Source organism: Bradysia coprophila, assembly GCF_014529535.1.
Source record: "Bradysia coprophila strain Holo2 chromosome IV unlocalized genomic scaffold, BU_Bcop_v1 contig_84, whole genome shotgun sequence".
NCBI classification, from domain to species: domain Eukaryota; kingdom Metazoa; phylum Arthropoda; class Insecta; order Diptera; family Sciaridae; genus Bradysia; species Bradysia coprophila.
This window is the reverse complement of record NW_023503376.1, coordinates 4,528,274-4,548,578: the sequence shown is the minus strand read 5'-3', so window position 1 is coordinate 4,548,578 and position 20,305 is coordinate 4,528,274. Positions and strand designations below refer to the sequence as shown.

At 37.3% G+C, this 20,305-nt stretch overlaps 2 protein-coding genes and 1 pseudogene across 2 annotated transcripts; 2 read left to right on the top strand and 1 right to left on the bottom strand.

Annotated features, from left to right (window-relative positions):
• The first annotated feature begins 3,211 nt into the window (after positions 1 to 3,211).
• On the top strand, positions 3,212 to 4,300 carry LOC119072604. The gene is made up of 4 exons (XM_037177859.1): positions 3,212 to 3,390; positions 3,442 to 3,651; positions 3,717 to 3,938; positions 4,012 to 4,300. The coding sequence occupies exons 1-4, from the start codon at positions 3,291 to 3,293 to the stop codon at positions 4,257 to 4,259; spliced, it is 780 nt and encodes a 259-aa protein (XP_037033754.1). The 5' UTR covers positions 3,212 to 3,290; the 3' UTR covers positions 4,260 to 4,300.
• On the bottom strand, positions 4,273 to 7,273 carry LOC119072577 (peroxidase-like). The gene is made up of 2 exons (XM_037177825.1): positions 5,889 to 7,273; positions 4,273 to 5,830 (listed from the first exon to the last, which is right to left on the bottom strand). The coding sequence occupies exons 1-2, from the start codon at positions 6,626 to 6,628 to the stop codon at positions 4,348 to 4,350; spliced, it is 2,223 nt and encodes a 740-aa protein (XP_037033720.1). The 5' UTR covers positions 6,629 to 7,273; the 3' UTR covers positions 4,273 to 4,347.
• An 8,899-nt stretch (positions 7,274 to 16,172) lies between these two features.
• On the top strand, positions 16,173 to 19,834 carry LOC119072999 (annotated as a pseudogene).
• Positions 19,835 to 20,305: the final 471 nt, after the last annotated feature.

The following is a 20,305-nucleotide window of genomic DNA, read 5'->3' as shown; positions in this document are numbered from 1 at the left end:
CTGACCCATCCAAAAGATGCGCATTAGTATTTTTGTACCTTTACAAAATCAACATAATCGAGAAACGTCTTTCAAACCACTTTGAATTTAATTTGTCAATATTTTCGGGTTAAACAGAACAATAAAATTTATAAAATGGAAAATGATCTGCTCGCTGTGTTAATTGCAGCTTCTTTTATGTTAATCTAATCAATTCTATTCCATTTTCGCTAATTTTGCACTTAAATTTAAATTGCACCGAATTTAAAGGTGTTTACAGTCGGAGAAAAATAAGAAGTCACAATTACGATCACATTCTTCTTTTTTTTTTGAAAGATCTAGAAATTGAAGTGGATATCGAATGAATAAAGATAAAGAGTATGTGACTTCGTTTACGTAGTATTTTAAGAGCAGTTACTGTAAAGGGTGTTTATGTTCGAAACGATTTTGTTCAACCTGTTGCAGACGGCAAGCATACGACCAGTATATTATTATCGGGTGTATTACTTCCATCTATCAAAGTATTTTTAATTGGTGGATTTCAAATCTTGTACTTCAATTTTTTTTAACATGCATTTTACTATATAAAGGACCATATTACACTGAGCTTGTCATTATTTTTGTCGTCGTTACCAATAACAGATGAATACTGGTTAAGCTAGAGGATTTTCTAATATAAACCACCTCCGAATTGAACACGGCATTTTCAAAATTTTTCACCTCTTTAAGTAGATTTCACAGATGTCAAAAAATTATGAATGACGAAAAATTAAATTGAATCGATGTAACAGCGTTCAAGAGATGTACATAAAAAATTGTAATTAAATCGCTCACCAATTTCCGGAAAAAAATAGAAATTTCAAATTCATGCAAAACATAACCTCAATGGTGGCTCTAAGAAATAAGTTCTTATTTTCACAAATTTCAGGGCGAAACTCAACTTATTTGTCAAAAAAATTAAAGCCTAGGGTTAAATCGACATGGTTCGATTTTTTTCATGAGACCTAGTTTTGTGGGTTAGATGTGTGGGACATATGAAGATCACATAAGGGAAACGCTTAGTTCGGAAGACTGAACTTGAGATCGCATTGGTGACGATATTTTTTTTTTTTTGCCTAAAATGATTAGTTTGGTTAAATGTATCCTTCCAAGATGATCACTTCAAAATTTCACGTTTATAGAAAAATGACTTCTTACAGAAATCAGTGAATGTCTTAAAAGACCACATTTTACGGCAACGGCCGGCCGCCACACTAGATAAAACTAATTTTAGCCCTCACCTTGAAAATGTTTTTGATGATTTTTTGGTCATTAGATAACTGAGTTATATTAGTTAACAAAAACCTGTGTGAAGATGAAAAAACCTGTTTGAGGTGGCGATCTATAGCAGACATGAGTCGGTTATCCGAAAAACCGAAAATTTCGGATCGGTTTTGACCGAACCGAAAACTTCGGTTTTGACACGAAACAACTTAAAATAAAGCTTAACTCGTCGAAATTAGTTAGTTTCGTCATGAACTAACCGAATTTAAGATAATAAAGTCATTCAATGGGGGGGTGTGCTCTACAAAAAAACTCAGATGTAATTGACTCAATCTTTATTTCAATACCAACTCTATGCAATGACTCAATTAACTTATTTTCGGTTAGTTTATGACGAAATTAATTGATATCGACGAATTAAGCTTTATTTTAACTTGTTTTGTGTCAAAACCGAAGTTTTCGGTTCGGTCAAAACCGATCCGAAATTTTCGGTTTTTCGGATAACCGACTCATGTCTGATAGGGGAGCAAAGTCCCCATCAGCAGAGTTTTTTGTTTTATTATAGGATTAGGCCATGTGAATCGGATTAAATTATTTGAGTGTTGCATTGTCATCTGAATGGACCCAACTTTGAGTATTACTTACAAAAATATTGAAAAATAATATTAATTTAAACGAAATAATTTCCGAAACATGCAACAGTTAAACCGCGGAAGAATTTTTTTCAAACCAGGCAGTAGCGGTTCATTTTCGAAACGTCAAATAAGGGACCTAATACACTGTATGACAATGAACTCAAATGAACACTGACATAAATTGAAAAATTTTACTAGCAAAAGATAAACCAGCGCTACTGCCTGGTTAACTTTACTCTGTCGTGTTTCAAACAAATGCCGACATCATTTTTTCAAAACATTCTCCTACCGAGACGAAAATTCCGATCTTGAATTTTCAAAAGTCAATTTACTTCAAAAAGGTAAAATTTTAAGAATATTTTAACTTCTGAATGAAAAATGGAGGCTGCACACTTTTGATGCATATAATATAAAGTTTAATGTTTTTCTGTTTGTCTGTTTGTTGGTTTGTTTGTTTGTCTCTTTATAGAAGCCCAGATGGAAACTCCTTTTGACATGTAACTTGGCATACAGACTAATGAGGAAGAGTTAGCAAGAACGTGCGAAAATTGTTCACTGTGATGCGTTATTTGACGTACGTTTCCTTTGCCTGTTTACGTCGTGGATCCGTTTCCTCAACGTGGAAACATTTCTGAAAATTTTTGACATTTGAAAATATCTTTGAAAGAAAAATTTACTGTCAACGCGTGAAAAAATTTGTTGGAGAAAATTAATTTTTGACGCGTAAAGCTATTTACATATTTTGTCATTAAAATCAGTAATCCCGAGCATTTTAAGTTCACTAGTGTTGGGTGTGGCTTTTACAAAAGCAAATATTTTTACGTAAATTCAAAACATTTATCTAATCTACCATCCTACAAAATGACAATGTTTTAATTTTGGCCAGTTATTACGACGGTGGACTCGCACGCATATCTCAATAAAAAAAAATTTCTAAACGCAGCTGTTTAGGTTATTATTTAACAAAAGCCTGAGACCTTCCTTGCTGTTGGATCCAATAAATAAAAGGATAGATCTGGCTAATGTGACTTTATATATTAAAACGTAATGATAAAACATATGAAGTAAAAGATTATCTATTAATCTGTTGAAAACAAAGAACTCAAATAACTCAGTTTAAAATACTGAAATGAAAGGCATTAACAGAAATAGACTCGATCAGTATCTTGGCCGTATGAGAAAAGTCAAAAGAGTCTAGAAAATCCAGAAGTTCTAGAAAATGTTTAGTTTCAACAAACAAATTATTAGTTTCGCTAGTCAACGAGAGTACTACAGCACACTCGTACTTAGTGTGACAAAATGTTATTCATACTGTAGGACTCATGGATTGTTTGCGCAAGACTAACCACATAATCGACAGTTATTTTCATTAAAATTGTTTCTTTTCTATTACCCTTCCTACCTACCAATGGTATGATGAATAAATTGAAAATATTCATCGCGTTGAGTTTTATTCATTTCACTTCTACGGTGACCGTGGTGGGAAGCGTTCTAAAATCTAAGCCTTCCGCAGGTAATGTGACTGCGTCTTCAACAAAGAATAATATTTCGATATTCAATGAAGTTTCTTGTCGAGCTTTACCGAACGAAGAATACGCATTGGATCCATACCGTTGCCAAGAGACTTGTGATAAGTATGGTGATCCGAGTTGTCCCGATTACGCTCCAGATGGTGACTGTTATTGTAGAACTGGATACCTACGACTGGAAGCTGACGGGAAATGTGTGCCGATGGCTAGTCCAGAATGTAGAGCAAAAATGCCTCCAACCAAAGGTTCTGAATTTTCATAAATCGAGACCGAATCAAAGGAAATTGTTTCATTAGAAAATTCCCTGCAGAAATGTGTGTCAACCGGAATGAAGAATTTCGAGAGTATTTGTACGATGAACCATGTCCAAACACATGCGATAACGTTAAGGTGCCTTGCCACTTCCAACCACCCAATGTGATGGTATGGAGTCCGCATTGTGTGTGCAAAGATGGATATTCCAGATTACCGAACGGGAATTGCGTACCCACAAGTGAACCAGAGTGCGAGGAGTTGTGGCAACCGTCAGTAGGCAAGTGTAATTCAATAAAAATGCAAAATTGGTGTTACTAATGATCCATCACCATGTCGATTGGACTTTACAGAGCAATGTAAACGGAGGGGGAATGAAATTTTTGATTGGCGGTCGGCTTGTCAAACAACTTGCGAAGAGATCATAACCAATGAACAAGTAAGGTGTACGTCGGATGTAGTCATAGATTGTTTTTGTCCGGATGGATTGGTACGTCTCGTTAAGGATGGTGAATGTGTTGATGTAGACGAATGTTTCCCAGTTAAGATAAGACAGAGATCCATAAGAGGTATATTCTTACCGGGCCGTTCCTTTCAATAAAATATACCAGCCATTCTAACTAATAAGAAAATTTATTTAACTCCGTAAAAATTACTCCATTCTACAATTGGCCAGCCACCCAATCTGGCTACAACAATTTGTAGTCGACGTCAACGAATTCCGAGCAAGATACAAACTGATTTTCGTATGAGAATACCCTGAACGGATTCCGTAACACATGTTCCAATTTCGTATTTTTACACAAAATATAGGCGAAGCAGGACTTCATTTTGATCTCATTCAATTGTTCTATGCTAAACGAACCAGCCTGGTTTCCGTGTTCATAGAAGAAACGATCGCCGTATTTCGCATTATGAAATTGAAGCGCGATGATATGGGCAAATGTCGGACCTGTTATAGCATCGTCGACTCTACGCTCATGATGACCGCCCACATACAATTCAATGTCATCGACGTGGTTGTAATGGTCTTGCAGCTTTTTGATGTTTTCGGCATCGATGAATTGTAGCAAGTCTTGCCAGCTCCCAACGTCGGCACGGTTAAAATATTTCAGGTAGAAAGCGTAGCCGGGAATTCCGTGATCGCGTTGTCGTTGAATATCCAGCGCAGCAAGATCTACGTTAGGAGTGACTGTTGAGAATGTCTTAAACGGGATGCTGGGAGTTACTGCGAATGCAGGTTTGGACAGTTGAGCCAGAAGCACTCCGTCGACCAGACCGCCGTAAAAAATCTTTTCAAACACATCCCGATCACGCAGACTTAGCGAGAGTTCTTTCAGAGTTTTCGGTTCGATGATTGGCACATCTTCGATCAATGTGGTGTGACCATGTCGTCCAGCTGTTGATTGGAACTCCACGATTGTTTTAGCTGATACCTCTTCTTCGTAGTCGCTGAACTCGCCCGGTGGTTCTGGATACAAAGCAAAATGTTGCATCAAATTCTCCCCGATTAACGTTTCCAGATATTCGCTGTAAAGGCAATGCTGGTATTCGGCAATATTCAATCGTCTGGCCGTTTGAAAGATTTTCTCATCGTCCCATTTCGGGTAGGCTGCAGATAGGTTACGTGCATGTCGATTATGATTTCGGTGGAACAACAACGCAAAAACTAGGCCACTCGGTGCAAATAAATTTCGCGCATCCATCGGTGAAGGCTCGCATTTGCCTTTGAAACAGCGTAGCCGTATGCTACCATTCATTTTCTCAACAGCAAAAATCTCTTCGCCACTCACAGTTTCCGACTGCAAACAACCTCCCTTAAAGGTTCGTCTTGCCTTTAACATTTCATCGGACACACCATACACAGAATTCAAATCCTGGGCCGCCGTCACTGAACTGGATATCATTCGGGGTCCGAGTTTACAACGAGCGCACGGCAAACTTCTGACGAATCGCATACACTTTTCGTTGGCATAAGATTCCGCTGAACTGATTCCGGGAGGTATGAAAATAGCTGCACATTGTGGATGATCAATGCGTGGACGACCGTCTGCATCACAACATTGTAGGTCAAACAACATCGCCGTATCATGGTTCAATGTGACTCCATTATCGCCGATAACAAATTCGCCGAATAAGGCTTGGAATAGGGAATGACTGTCCGAAAATGGCCTGAAAGCATTGCAAATTTAGTATCGGGAGTGTGTGAAGAATATAAAATTTGTCTTACCGGTTCTCAGCTCCACCGAACAGAGCATCCGATAAAATTTTCGGATTCGGTAGTGATGTTCCGTCGACTGAAGATCGCAATGCACTGATGCCATCCTTATAGTCAGGCGCTAATAAACGTAGCATACAATCGCCGACACCACCATCCTTTGGTCGTTTCAAGTTATTACAAGATCCGTCGACTCGCCTCACTAAACTTTTCCCGTCACAATTTGATTGACCATTATCACAACTCACAGGCGTTTTGTCTTTGGTAAAATATTTTCCAAAATTGTCGAACTGAAGCGATGGCAGAAATAATGTCGTGGTCTCTTTCGACGAGCACGTAGTCTCTTGAATATAACGGGTAGCCGATTCAAAAAAATAATTGATGCGATCCATATAGATCAATGATGGAGCTGGAGAAACTCCCGCAGCAGCGGCTGCAGCAACATCGAGTGCCGTATATTTCTCCGTTTGATAAACTGCACTCGTCAAGGCATTTTCTATGATTTGACTCGAAATCGGTGGCGGTTGCGATACATACCAATGGCAATTTGTCTGGCACGTATCGTAGGATATCGATGACATGTAAGTTTCGACTACAGTATTCTCTGCCGATTGAATTTCGTTTGTGATATCATTAACATCGTTCACCGTTAACACATCGTTGAATTGATGGGCATATGGACAAAGGCCATTCACATAGTTTAAGCACACCACCAGCAATCGAATCACGTAAAAGTAATTTTTAAACAACATCGTTCCGTTGACTCGGAGTAACACCTCACGACTGACCGAAATATGTTGTCAAAAGTGGTTTTTATGTGCTCTGTAAGCATAGCACATCATATACATAACAACCCTTTAAGTCCTTTTCGCACTTACTTAAAAGTATACCCTTAATGACCGTCATTACCTCTACCTACTTTTCGTCTCTGTTTTACTAAGACATTCTTTTAAATTAACGAACCAAACAATGTGACGGTAAACTTTGGTTCTAATGAGTAACAGGTGTGACGATTCTGAACGTCGGCTGTAGAACAACCACTCATTATATTTTGCAACATTGTTAAAGGAAAATCTGCGTCCCATAAATTACAATACCGTTTACAATGCCTGAAATATGTCTGTCATTTCCCAGAAAGGTTAAATGCAATTCCTACATCAATTTGTTAAACTTTGTACTGGCTAATTACATTGGACAACGTTGTTGCTGTAAAAAGACAATAGAAACATTCTTCAGCTTTCAATGCAGCTTCCTACGATGTATCATCAGGTATAACATCTGTTTAGACAAAATGTTTTCGCTAATATTAACACACATCGAAAAATGCAAATTGAAAGAATTGAAGTAGAAGATTTTATCAACATTTTCCAGTCTGTGGAATAAATTCGATGTCCTGACTATTATTATTATTATTTCGTATGGCTTGATACATGAGCATAAACATATCCCAGCAAAAATCTCTTCGAGAAAAGTGTGACGCAGTCTTTGAAGTACAATTTCTAAAATGAATGATATCGCTAGAGTTGACGCTTTCTGCTTCGTTACGCAAAAATTAAATTTTACACCCAATTTTAGTTCAAACAAGCTGGCTTAGTTTTTCTCATCATCTGCCAAATAATTTTTACCAAAAAAAATTTGACTGGAAACAACCAAAATTTTACCAAAAAAATCTGCGTCTAGTTTATAACAGAAATTCGAAAATCGAAAATTTGACGAAATTTGACGAAAATCGAAAATTTGACGAAAATCGAAAATTTAACGAAAATCGAAAATTTGATGAAAATCGAAAATTTGACGAAAATCGAAAATTTGACGAAATTCGAAAATTTGACAAAATTCGAAAATTTGACGAAATTTGAAAATTTGACGAAATTCGAAAATTTGACGAAGAAAGTAATTCTCTATCTGCCACCATTCAAGAAATATCTCCAAAACCCCAATTGACCCACCCATTTCCAACTTTCGACATTTTTCACAAATGCCCCTCTTTTCTACTCGTAAAACTCTGAGACTTTGCCGAAGAAAGTAACTCTCTATCTGCCACCATTCAAGAAATACCTCTAAAAACATAATTGACCCACCCATTTCCAACTTTCGACATTTTTCACATATGCCCCTCTGTTCTACTCGTAAAACTCTGAGACTTTGCCGAAGAAAGTAATCCTCTATCTTTCATAACCCAAAAAAATATTAGTCCTTTCATCCTACGCTCGAGTAGCTCAAAATTTGGTCACTCTAATCACTCTAGCTCAAACGAATCTGACCCGATTTTTTAAATTATATTCGTTCGAATCGTGTTACGAATACCTTTCATTTGATGGGTCGCACGCCTCTGTAGGTTTCAATACAGCTAAGCTACAGCCGAAAACGCGTTCCCGACCCTCGAAAACCACACTCAGAAACCACTTCGAGGCCAATAAAACAAAATTCTGGTTTTTCCTGGGGTAATGGCGTATCACAATTTCATTTTTATGTCCACCCTGAGGTTCCTGCAAAATTTCATGGAGATTGGCTGACTTGTTTCCGAGATCGTCCGTCGATAGATAGATAGATAGACAGATAGACAGATAGAAACATACAGAGTAAGTTGAAAGATTTTGATTGTTTGGGAAAAGTCAATTTGGTGTATTTCCTATGAAAAGTGCCACTTTCAAAACGATGTATCTCCGGTAATTTTAAAGCTACATAGTCGAGTGATAGCTCGTTTTGCTCGTATTTGAAGCGCGAATAAGATAGAATAGGATTTGTGGTGATACAGGCCAAAGGAAAGAAACTTAAATTCTCGCCTATATATAGTTGCCGCGTCTCAAAAAATTTTCTTCGTTCTTTTTTTGGAAGTTAGACTGCGTCAAGTCCTCCGCTAACGCTCCGGACCTGATTATTACCAGAAGCGAATGTTTGACCAGTGCACTTCAAACAAAAGTGATCATAGTCTACAGTTGCCAAATAGAGTACTATTTTCTGAAACACTGTCCAGTTTCAGTATCCTATTTAGAGTACCACTAATGCTTGCTGTGCGTTGGTTTCGTTGGCTCCAGTCCACAAACTGCTTCCCTAGATCAATGAACACATGTTATTCCCAATATAAGAACGTTCTTTGCTCTAAATGTCGTTGTCCATTAGCACTCATTAATGCAACCATCTCTTGCACATTCATTTATCTTTAGAATTCAATATTTTACCTACAATTTTTGCTATAAATGAGAACAAGACAAATGGTTTTATTGTGCATAAGGGATTAAAAAAAAATTAGCTCGAAAGCAAACTGTGGTATACCTGAGCATTTTACTGAAAATGTACAACATTTACACACTAATCACCACACAAAGTGCAAAGAAGAACGGACGAATATATTACGTTGTGCAGCAAATCGTTTATTTTATTGGTTTGCTTTTCTGGAAGTTATTATTTCGTAGACTATTGAGTAGATTGTAACAAAAATTATTTTTGCCAACGGTTAAGGTTTAAACTTGCAAATGAGATGGTAATTTATGTTAATTTTACGTAAATTCAAATTTCATCTTTATATTTCATTAGTTCCCAATTTCACTACTTTATGACCTCTTCACTTAAAGTATCATTACTCCAATCCCAATCATTGTTGTTGGTTGGAAAAGAGTATACTAAGCCACTGGGACTAAAAATTCAGATTTCATGGTAACGAACAAACCCGAAAGATCATTTTATCTATAATTGTTTGTTTGTTTGTCTCTGTATAGAAGCCCAGACGAAAGAGTTCTAACTTTCCCTTAGTAGTGTGTAACTGTCTAGCATACACCGATGAACACGCGAAATAGTATTTTTCATACTACAATAAATGCCCCAAAAATCGTAATTTTTATGTTTCAAGCATTCGACGCCCGTAGTATATAACAATAATTTCAAGCTTTGGTTTTCTCTAGGGTCGAAAGTGCGTTTTTACTGGTTGCGCTTTGCAGCCTTTTTTTCGCTTTTAAATAAACAATTGTTCGATTTTGGAAAAAAAAAGTCTTGTTTTCGTGTATTTATTGATATCGGCTTCGTCTCGGAACCCTTTATCCCTTATTATATAATAGTAGATTCATCTATGGGAGAAATGATGAAACATAGATACGAGGGTGTTAAAGAGACACATTCACCCGAGTAAATCCATTTTCCATCGGACTTCCATAGATAATACGATTATAGTACTCTATTTTAATCAACAAAGCAACACAAAACTTGTCAGTAATTATATCCCTCAGGAAACCCTGCGTTGAGTAAACATATCTACAGGCTTTTAGGCTTTTATGAAAGGTCTCGCTTTCGTGTGTTTTTATGACCTCGGCTTCTCATCGAATCAACAAAGCTCACACGAAAACTTTACTTTTCATTGTTTTATCCCTAGTCTGGCTGTGTGTTTTCGTGCGGAAAACAACCGCTTTTCGCAATTTGTTGCATGGTGTGAACTAGGCACAGGGCAGCAAGCAGTTTTTGCTTGTAGGTCGGCCAAATTTAAACATATTTCGTCTGTTTTCGATTTATTAGATAGGTATTGACCGTACCAATCAGGGGAAAAAATTATGAAATTATGTTCACCGGAGCGTGAACTGGGTTTTTTGGAGTGAGCTCTTATCTGGCTACTCGGTACTTGGCCGTACAGTGAATGTGGAGTATTTTGTCAATATCTCGAGTAAATTTTGACCGAATTTCATTAATTTTTTTTTGTTTTAAAAGTATTAACGAATGTAAAGCGTCGGTCTCCTAGCAAAATGTCTGCCGGCGGCCATATTGGATTTTATTAAAAGTGAAATATCTTGGGAAAAATGGTACTTATAGAGTTTCTATTAACATAGAAGTAATTGGTTAAATGTGTGGGGTGTTTCAGGCATTCCATATATGGACATCTATATACATCTATATTGAGCTATATACAGGCATATATAACTATATAATAGCATATTCATCTATGAAATGTCTATTTATAGGAAAATATAGGTAAATATAGCGGTTTAAATAGGAATTTATGAATTTTGACTTCGTACGTGGCCTCCGGCAAATTATTTGTATATGATAACAAGGCAAAGAGTGGATAATGTAAGTGATTTTAAAGGGGGAATAGCTTTGCAGTAGAGAAGAGTATGAAGTAAGAGAAATAAAGAGTTTCACATTAAAGGCTTTTGATACGAATAGGTGTTTCGTACGGGTCGGCGTTAGCTATGTTTGAATTATTCTTCTAGGTAAGTAATTTTGACATCCAAACACCGTGCGTATGTGATAAATAAACATTTGCACACAGGTGCATAATATTTATTTAAAAAAAAAAATTGTTTTGCTTTTCAGATTTTTTTCTTTTAATATTTTCGTGTGTTCGTAACAAAAGATCTTTTGCACGATCGCGGTCGGTACGCTTTTCTTTGTAGCCTCTAATCATCTGTTGATTAAACCAAAATGCCCTGTCAAATTAATATCAATAAATTCGAACGTGATAATTTATTTACCAACAAACTTTTATGTTTGTTTATTTTCCAATAATGAACTGAACAAACAGAATCTTTTTTTTTGCGAATTCTTGAACAGATCATATGTTCTCATGTTCATTCCGTCACATGTTTGCTATTAATGCAGCTCGTGTCATGAACGACTTATATATTTCCTTTTCAAACACCTTCTTGTGTAACTTAGAACGATCATCTTAATTAGGATAATCATCGACCAGTGAAATCATTCTTGGCATAATTCAAAAATGTTGTCACATGGTGTTTTAGACACACATTATTTGGGAAAACAGAGAATTTGAGAAAATTGATTTTTTTGTGTGTTCTATTATAGGCAATCAGCGATGTGTAAACTCATTTGTATATAGATAGAGCCTACAGTCAAGGTTGTTTTTTAGAGTAAACTTCTGGTGTGCGCTCGTCTGGCTGATCGTAAATGTAAACAATTGTTGATTTTACGTCAACAATGTTATTTATGTAAAAAATTCGTCTGAGAAATACATGCAAGAAAAAAAATGAAAATTTTCGGTGTATAGGTTACCATTGCCATCATAAGCTATCGTGAACTTGATTTTGACAATGGTTTTGATTTCCGGAGTCGTTCACCCCTCGTGTCGGTAGGTGTTGTACCATGATATAGCTAGCCACTTCGTCCGCACTTAGTGAGGAATTCCTTTGAAAAACAGCCTATCGAAATTGGACTCATTTTCCAGTGGAATGTGCCCAGAAAGGTATTCGAACCTGGAAGCCAAAACCACCTTCAGAAAAATTCTTCGAAGCTTGTGCGGCTAGTGGAAGGTTACCAAAAATCGAAAACATGCACAAGACCCTATTTGCTGAAAGTACGTGAAATTGCATTTCTAATGACACCCCACACGACCCTGCACGGCTCGTGTAACTGGAGAAATTTCTGTAAGAAAAGTGCAAGTTCTCGGCTTTTGATCACCTCCCAAATAAGAAGTTCCACGGGAAAATGCGTCCGATTTCGGTCGGCTGTTTTTCATAAGTTTGGTAATGACTATCTGGTTCTTAAGCTTTCCTCAACCGATTTGGTAATTTTGCCCGAATCCCTTTCTTAAATGAAGAAACTAGAACTTGAACATCAGATTATCCTTCTTGTCTTTCTTGACCAAAATAAAATCTGTTTTGAACGGTCAATTGCAAAAAATCAAAAGGAAATTCACCTAAAGTGTTTGGAAATAACGAAAAAGTGTTTCAAGTTCCAATGTTCTGGTGAAAATTTCAATAAAATGTTGGTGAACTAAACATCAGTCTGACTCACAAACCTTATCTGTAGAGTGAAACAACTATTGCCCGTAACAAATTTGAACTCCATCCACCACATTATGATTGAATCTCAATAGTTGATGGAGGCCATCACGTGCTTTAATGAGGCATCGAGTATATTATCATAAATGCTCTTCTTGCAGCACAAGTATAAATGATGAGTGAGTGTGTTTGAGCGTCAATTAAGCAAATAATTCTGATATACAAAATCATCACCAATTTCTCAACGGTATACATCTGATATGCAAACTAGTATGGAATTGTATGACCAATTTTCGATTTATGATCAATTGAAGTACGATGTGTATATCATTTAGAAGCCATAGTTTAAGGATTGGCATCACGTGCACTGCACACACAATCATATCACGAGTCATCATGAAATTACTATTTATAAAGCCCAATTTAGGCGGGTCGCATCTTTTTGTTGTAATTTTTTTTTTATATGTTCTTATTGTAGCCACCACGCCTTAGAATAGAATATACAGTCGGGAACAATTTAATGTGTTAAACTTGTTGGCTGGTATGACAGTCATGAAACTGCACGTAGCATTTAAATAATGCATATGATGACTCGCTAAACCTTTTTTTGGGTCCTTTCTTGGTTACAATTAAAGTCACATTTTTTAGTGTCAGTGTCCGGTCCATAGGTCACCGAGAAAGCAGGGTCTCTCAATTTTAATTTTTCGATAGTTTAGAGAAGTTATAGAAGTCAAGATAAAAACATTTTTCCCGTAATGACTATGTTGGTCTAACCGGTAAAATGCAACTTGAAAAATTCGTTCCAGTAATGAAAGACGGCTATAACAAATCACCGATATAATACTATCAGTCAAAAAACCCTTAAAGAGTAAATGTGACGCAAGTCCTTTATCTTACTTACAAAATAACTGATATCGCTGAGGGTGACGCATTGTGCGTCGTACGCAAAAGTTTTATCAAAAAAAAAATTATCTCAAAAAATTTGTGAAAGAAAATTTTACAACAAGAAATTTGCGTCACAAGTGGGAGATGATTCGGTTTTCTTTCGTTTAAATTCTTTCAGTACATTTTTCAACCATTTTCTTAACAATACGTTCCTCAACATATGAAAAAACTTTCGCATACGACGCAAAATGCGTCACCCTCAGCGATATCAGTTATTTTGTAAGCAGACACAAGGACTTGCGTCACATTTACCCTTTAAGGGTTTTTTGACTGATATCACCACTTTTATATGTATGTCATTTCGACAACATAAAAGAACCTTATGGAAATTAGAGAACTAGAGAAATCAGTCTGAATCCCAAAATCTAGAAACCAATCTTGGTACACCTCACTTATATCGAAAATAACCCAAATCCATCGAAAAATCCGATGGAAGTTAGGACATGCTAGGACATCTGTCATCCCAAAATTTAGGAACCAACCTTGGAACACCTCACTCATGTCGAAAATAATCCAAATCCATCAAAAAATCCGATGGAAGTTAGGTAGTGCCAGAGGAATCATCTGTTATCCCTAAATTTAGGAACCGACTTTGGAACACCTCACTAATGTCGAATATAACCCAAATCCATCAAAAAATCCGATGGAAGTTAGGAAGTGCCAGAGGAATCGTCTATCATCCCAAAATTTAGGAACCAACTTTGGAACACCTCTATCATGTCGAAAATAACCCAAATACATCAAAAAATCTAATGGAAGTTAGGTAGTGCCAGAGGAATCACCTGTCATCCCAGAATTTAGGAACTGACCTAGTGGAAGTTAATACTTAACACACCATTCACCATATTTCGATCCATATCATGCAACAAAATATACAACTCACACACATACAAATTGGCTTTTATATGGCATTTGTATGGAGACTTTGGGAAGCTCTAGCTCCCAAGATATGGGTTTTTTCCAACTTTTGAAAATTCCATTCTTATTTTTGGGCCATTATTAGCCCATAACAAAAATTTCAGGAAAAGCTATAGAAACGTTTAGGAGTTGCTGGATCCACTTTACCATAGGAACTAATTAACTAACTAACGTAGGCGATTTCAGTTATCTGAAAATTCGAGATTTTGCTTATTTTCATACAAACATCAATATCTCGTCGAATTTTGAAGCTGCAGTAACGTGTGATAGCTCGTTGAACTCGTATGGATTCCTAGATTCCAGATATCCGAGTTTGGATATGATGCAAATACTCTATGAGGTAGATTGGGTGTTTAATTGGTTCCCCGCCTAAATGTAGGCTGTAGACATATGAACATCGTATTTGGGTTACTTTTTTACTTTATTTACGAGTCATTCAGTGTGTACATCGTTCCAACAAACACACTTTAAATTTGAAGCTTGAATGAAAAGTTCCATGTGGAATTATTTGGCAGGAGAATCGAACCCAGTTCATTTTGGTGGACGGCTTGTACATACGTAGCTACTGAGCCATGCTGCGATAAAGATCTTTTGGTAAAGATGGATGACTTGCTTTCGTTGTATTTGTTAAAACACAACACAAACATTAGACGTTATCTCTTATAACTAAATGCTACAAATTTATAGTTTGTTTATTCAGTTTTAATGCTAGCAGCAGTGCCATGTCAATACCCAACCAAAGGTTAAGCTGTAGCGATATGTAACGGTTTACGTTTCACAGGTAGAATTTAACTGATGTTTGATTCATAAAATATCCGAAGCAAGAAAATACGTTTACGAGTAGATTTGTTCATGAGCTTGATGATCATGATCTTGAAGGTAGCTGAGCCTTTCAGAAAAACAGTAAAAAATGTCTTCGCCTTTGTTCAATTTTGTTCAAATAAATAAAATAACTTTTTTTTTAAATAAAATAAATGAATTCGAATATTTAAATATATTAAGCGCACGTGAGATGAATGGAATGTATTGTATATTGTCGTCATGCTGATATGTCCAAGAGTATTTCTTGCGCTAAAAAACTCTGTTGGTTTCACTTTTATCCGACAGTTAACCGAAACTAAACAGGGTAAAACACTCTCCAACTAAAGTGGGTCGACAGACCGGTTTCAGTGAACGCTACCTTAATTTGCAATTGGTAAAAGAAGGAATTGGGATCGACTAAAATTTTGTTGTATTGTACAGAAACAGACTAAGCGTTTTGAATTAGCAGTATTCAGAAGGCTGCGTCATCCTGAAAATCCTTCATAGATTTCATAAGGATATTTGAAGTGGTAAGGTCTCAGGATATCCTTCCTTGCGGTGTACGAAAATATTATGAACTATGGCACCGTTCACTTGCAATAACGATGCAAAAGAAAATGGACTCAACGCAATGATCTTGGATGGAAATCATGATTATTGGGAACCAGTCACGCGTAAATCATCATTTTCCGATATCAATCAGTCGACTTTAAGAACTGCACGAAATTCGCTTAGCTCTAGCGGATACGCAAAGGAATTCCAAAGATATTTAAAACATGAGAAACGGAGGCTCCAAACAATAGATCGTCACAGACAATTTCAACATCAAAATTCGATAACTCGATCAATTTGTTGGATTTGGAAACATAAATTTAATCAAATATTAGACGATTGGTTGTCCTTAGCAATGCTGGGCATTTGTATGGCATTCCTCTCGGTTGGTGTGGACAAGGGCATTACATTGTGTCTGAGAGGTAAATTTAGAGAAACAGGCCTATGGTTTTAGAACTCACAAACTTATGCAATTTAGCTCGAGAGTGGCTGTATCGTGATCTAACCACATCGCCTTCTCTTTCATATATTTGTTGGATTGTAGGACCCGCGATTTTGATATTGTTTGCCGTTACCTTTGTTCGCATATTAGCCCCTCAAAGTGTGGGTAAGTTCTAAAGCATTAAGTTCTAAAGCATGACCATACGAATGACGAGGTTTTTAAGTCTTGAGTGGTAATATCGTCACAATGTCTTTTCGTTTTCTTTTTCGTCTATCTCGATCGAAAAGGTTCTGGCATACCTGAGGTAAAGACGATATTGCGTGGATTTCCCATCGAAAATCATTTAACATTCAAAACACTCGTTGCGAAGTTAGTTGGCTTGACAGCAACACTAGGTAGTGGCCTTCCACTGGGAAAAGAGGTATGAAGTTGAACAAAGATAGTCTTCCTTCCAGTCCCTTAACACGTTGCCGGTTATTGTGACTTGTCAACTTTAGGCACACCGGAAAGTGCTAAGGGAGTCGTGGAATACCTCCAAATAAATTTCTAAAAATCAATTTGACTTTTGATTTTTAGAAATTTATTTGGAGGTATTCCTCGACTCCCTTAGCACTTTCCGGTGTGCCTGAAGTGCCTGCTCGAGAATTATCCTCTACGTGTTAATTGTTGTTACAATTTCGAAAACACTACATTGCGTTGCATCGACTACAACAGGCACCGTTCGTCCACATTTCATGTATCGTTGCACGTCTGCTAAGCAAAACGATGTCATTTCTTAGAGGCACGCAACCGGTAAGTGAGTATAATACAGACACACTAGTTGCTGGATGTGCTGTTGGAATTGCTGCATGCTTTGCGTCACCAATCGGAGGTTTTAACATTGTGGTTTCTGCTTTCAAAGTTCTTGAACAGAAAGTTCAATTCCAGGCGTTCTGTACAGCATCGAAGCAACGTCCACTTATTTTGCAGTACGAAATTACTGGCGAGCATTTTTTGCCGCCGTTTGCACGGCTGTCTTTTTTCGATTGCATGCGGTTTGGACGAACGAAACCGATACAATTACGGCATTGTTTGCTACCAATTTTACCGCAGAATTTCCATTCGATCCTCAAGAACTGTTTATATTTGCTCTCATCGGGTATGCAAAGAAATTTTTAGTTTTAAGAAAAATTGGATTTTTTGGGGGTAAACTCAACCAAATTTATGGCGCAATTTGCTTCAGCTGTTTTTCAGCTGGTCCACTCATGTAACCTCACTGTCTTATACTTGTTTAAATGGTTTTCTCTCTAGCCGCACGTATAACTATTAAACTCGTATAAACAAGTATAAACACGTAAAAGACAGTTAACCTGTGACAGACGGCAAGCATATTAACAGTTTTACTATCTGATCTATCACTTCATTTGATCGAAGATTTTCCTAGATTGATTTCAGAAATCTTTTACTTCATTTGTTTTGAACACGCTTTTTGCTATATAAGACCTCTTTAGTCAGAGCTTGTCGTTTATTATTACTGTCGTTGTCGATATCAGATGACAGGCGTCTGTAACAGGTTAAGTTGTATGAGTGAACCAGATGAAAAACAGCTGTAGCAAATCGCTCCACAAATTTTGCTGGAGCTGACTGTATAATCACAAGTCCACTAATTCTTATTATAGAGTGATTTGTGGCTTCTTGAGCTCGTTATGGGTATGGTTTTACCGACAATATTCGATATTCATCAAGACAAACAAAATCGTAGTGAAAATGAACCAGATTAGGTAAGTCCCAATTACCAGCCACTTTCTTACGGACGAATGATTATTTTCCAAACAGCTTCTTGCTGTATCCCTTCACCATGGTCGTGGTTATTTCGTTCATCTCGTATCCGTTTGGTTTCTGCCACGTTGCCAACCATCTGTCCACTCATGATCAAGTGACCCAACTGTTTTCCAACTTTACATGGGGCCAATCCAATCTAACTGAAGCCGAAGCAAGACTCGTCGCCAATTGGACGAACGGCAATGTCAGTTTCATACCAACGTTAGTTGGGTACTTCATTTACACAGTAAACGATTTGTGTGAGTCAGTGCGACTGTGGACCAGCCTAACAAGTTTCTTTTTCAAGTTTATATTTTCGGCTATGGGCTCAACCATTGCGGTGCCGTCAGGATCATTTATTCCGGTAGTTAAGCTAGGTGCCTGTTTGGGTCGTTTGATAGGTGAAAGTATTCATTTGTGGTTCCCAGCAGGAGTTTATTTCAGCGAAAGGCTTTCACCAGTCATACCAGGTTGTTATGCAGTTGTTGGTGCAGCTTCATTTGCTGGTGGAACGACACATACTCTATCGGTTGCTGTAATGGCATTAGAAATGACAGGACAAATATCCCTTCTGGCACCGATAATGATCTCATTACTAGTCTCAAATGTCATTGCCGTGCACTTGTGCCCATCGATTTATGACACGATCATTGCACTGAAAAAACTTCCTTACTTACCCGATCCTTTACCGTTCAAACATCAAACAGCGGAAGTAATTGTCAAGAATTTTATGGTAAAAGATGTCTATTGTATTTGGTACGGGATGACGTACAACGAGTTGCAAAAGGTTCTAATGGTAAGCTTTACAAAACTTAAAATCACTTCGCTGATCTTCAATCATAACCCGCTTTTTAGGAAACTGAAAACGTTCATCACCTACCTCTGGTAGAGAATAAGGTGTCGATGATCTTGCTGGGCTCAGTAGAACGGACTAAGCTCATCGGACTAGTTGCAAAACAAATAAGTCGCGAAAAACGTTTACAAACTGTAACTCACTGGCAAAAGGAAAATAACGTCCGGACCGGAAGTCGTCGTTTTTCTCACATTGAAGCTAAAGATGTGATGGAAAACGCAAATTTTGTTTGTGTAAATAGGCGTCAAAGTGATGGATTGAAAAATCGGCGTACATCCAACATTGTTGTAGCTGATATAGGCGAAATAAGTGGACTTTATGATGTGAAAAGCGATGGAGACGGTCATCGTCCGCTAGAATCACAAAATACCGACACGATTACGTCAAACAGTTCTGATAACACGATACTCGATCATTTGAACGAATCCACAAAGTTGCTGAAGACACCAGCTCCGACGATACTTAGAAAGGTACACAGTGAGACAATGTCCGTTGTGCGCATAATTCCCTGAACATTTTCTTTCAGTCACATAATTCAGTGATTGATATGTCACAGAATGATCAGAAACGATGGGAAGCATCACAGATGAACGAAAAAATTGATTTTGACTATGAAACCGTCGAGATTGATCCGGCTCCCTTCCAGTTGGTAGACAAAACTCCTATCACAAATGTACATCGATTGTTCACAGTTTTGTCATTGCGGCGTGCCTATGTAACGCAATTAGGCAAATTAATTGGAGTTGTCGGCTTAGATGAGCTCAGACTTGCCATCGAAAATTCGAACAATGGAAATGACATCGTTGAGTGTTTGCGTATTGGTTCATCATCGGCGCCGGCGGAGGTGGATGAAAGCTCTTCAGATGAAGATGACGTTGTTGAAGGTGGCTTCATATCGAGTGACGTTGAAAAAGCACATTGAATACTTTGTTCGACGCAATTTTTGTCTTGTTTTGAGATTTATTATAAAAAACTACAAATTTGGCCAAGTAGTGACCCGCAAATTTTTTAAATTGCGTCCTATATACGGGTGAATTCGTCAACCTATCAAAAACATTCAACATCAAGTATTTGATATGGGTGGACGATTTTTCGTCTTACTGTTAAATTATTAAAAATATTTTGGAACGTGAAATTATCTGACGTCCCTTATTGTTAGTAAAGCGTTCATAAAATACGAAACCCAAAAATTCTACTAAAAAATTAAATAACTTTACGATTTTCTCCGATACACACCTCGGTAAACTATTTAACTTTAAGAGGTCGTTCAGAAACTCTTCGTTAAGTTTCACTGGTGAGGATTTTGACTCTTATTTCATTCAAAATATGCAGTGCCGCCTTTTCCATATGGGCCAAATGGGCAAATGCCCGTGGCGCCCGAAGTGGAGCAGAA

Excerpts from the sequence above, each read along its gene's own strand:
- LOC119072604 (XM_037177859.1), top strand. The coding sequence starts at position 3,291 with ATGATGAATAAATTGAAAATATTCATCGCGTTGAGTTTTATTCATTTC. Across the intron at positions 3,391-3,441 it reads AAAATCTAAGCCTTCCGCAG|TTTCTTGTCGAGCTTTACCG; the intron begins GTAATGTGACTG and ends TATTCAATGAAG. Across the intron at positions 3,939-4,011 it reads GTTGTGGCAACCGTCAGTAG|AGCAATGTAAACGGAGGGGG; the intron begins GCAAGTGTAATT and ends TGGACTTTACAG.
- LOC119072577 (XM_037177825.1), bottom strand. The coding sequence starts at position 6,628 with ATGTTGTTTAAAAATTACTTTTACGTGATTCGATTGCTGGTGGTGTGC. Across the intron at positions 5,831-5,888 it reads TTCGGTGGAGCTGAGAACCG|GCCATTTTCGGACAGTCATT; the intron begins GTAAGACAAATT and ends CAATGCTTTCAG.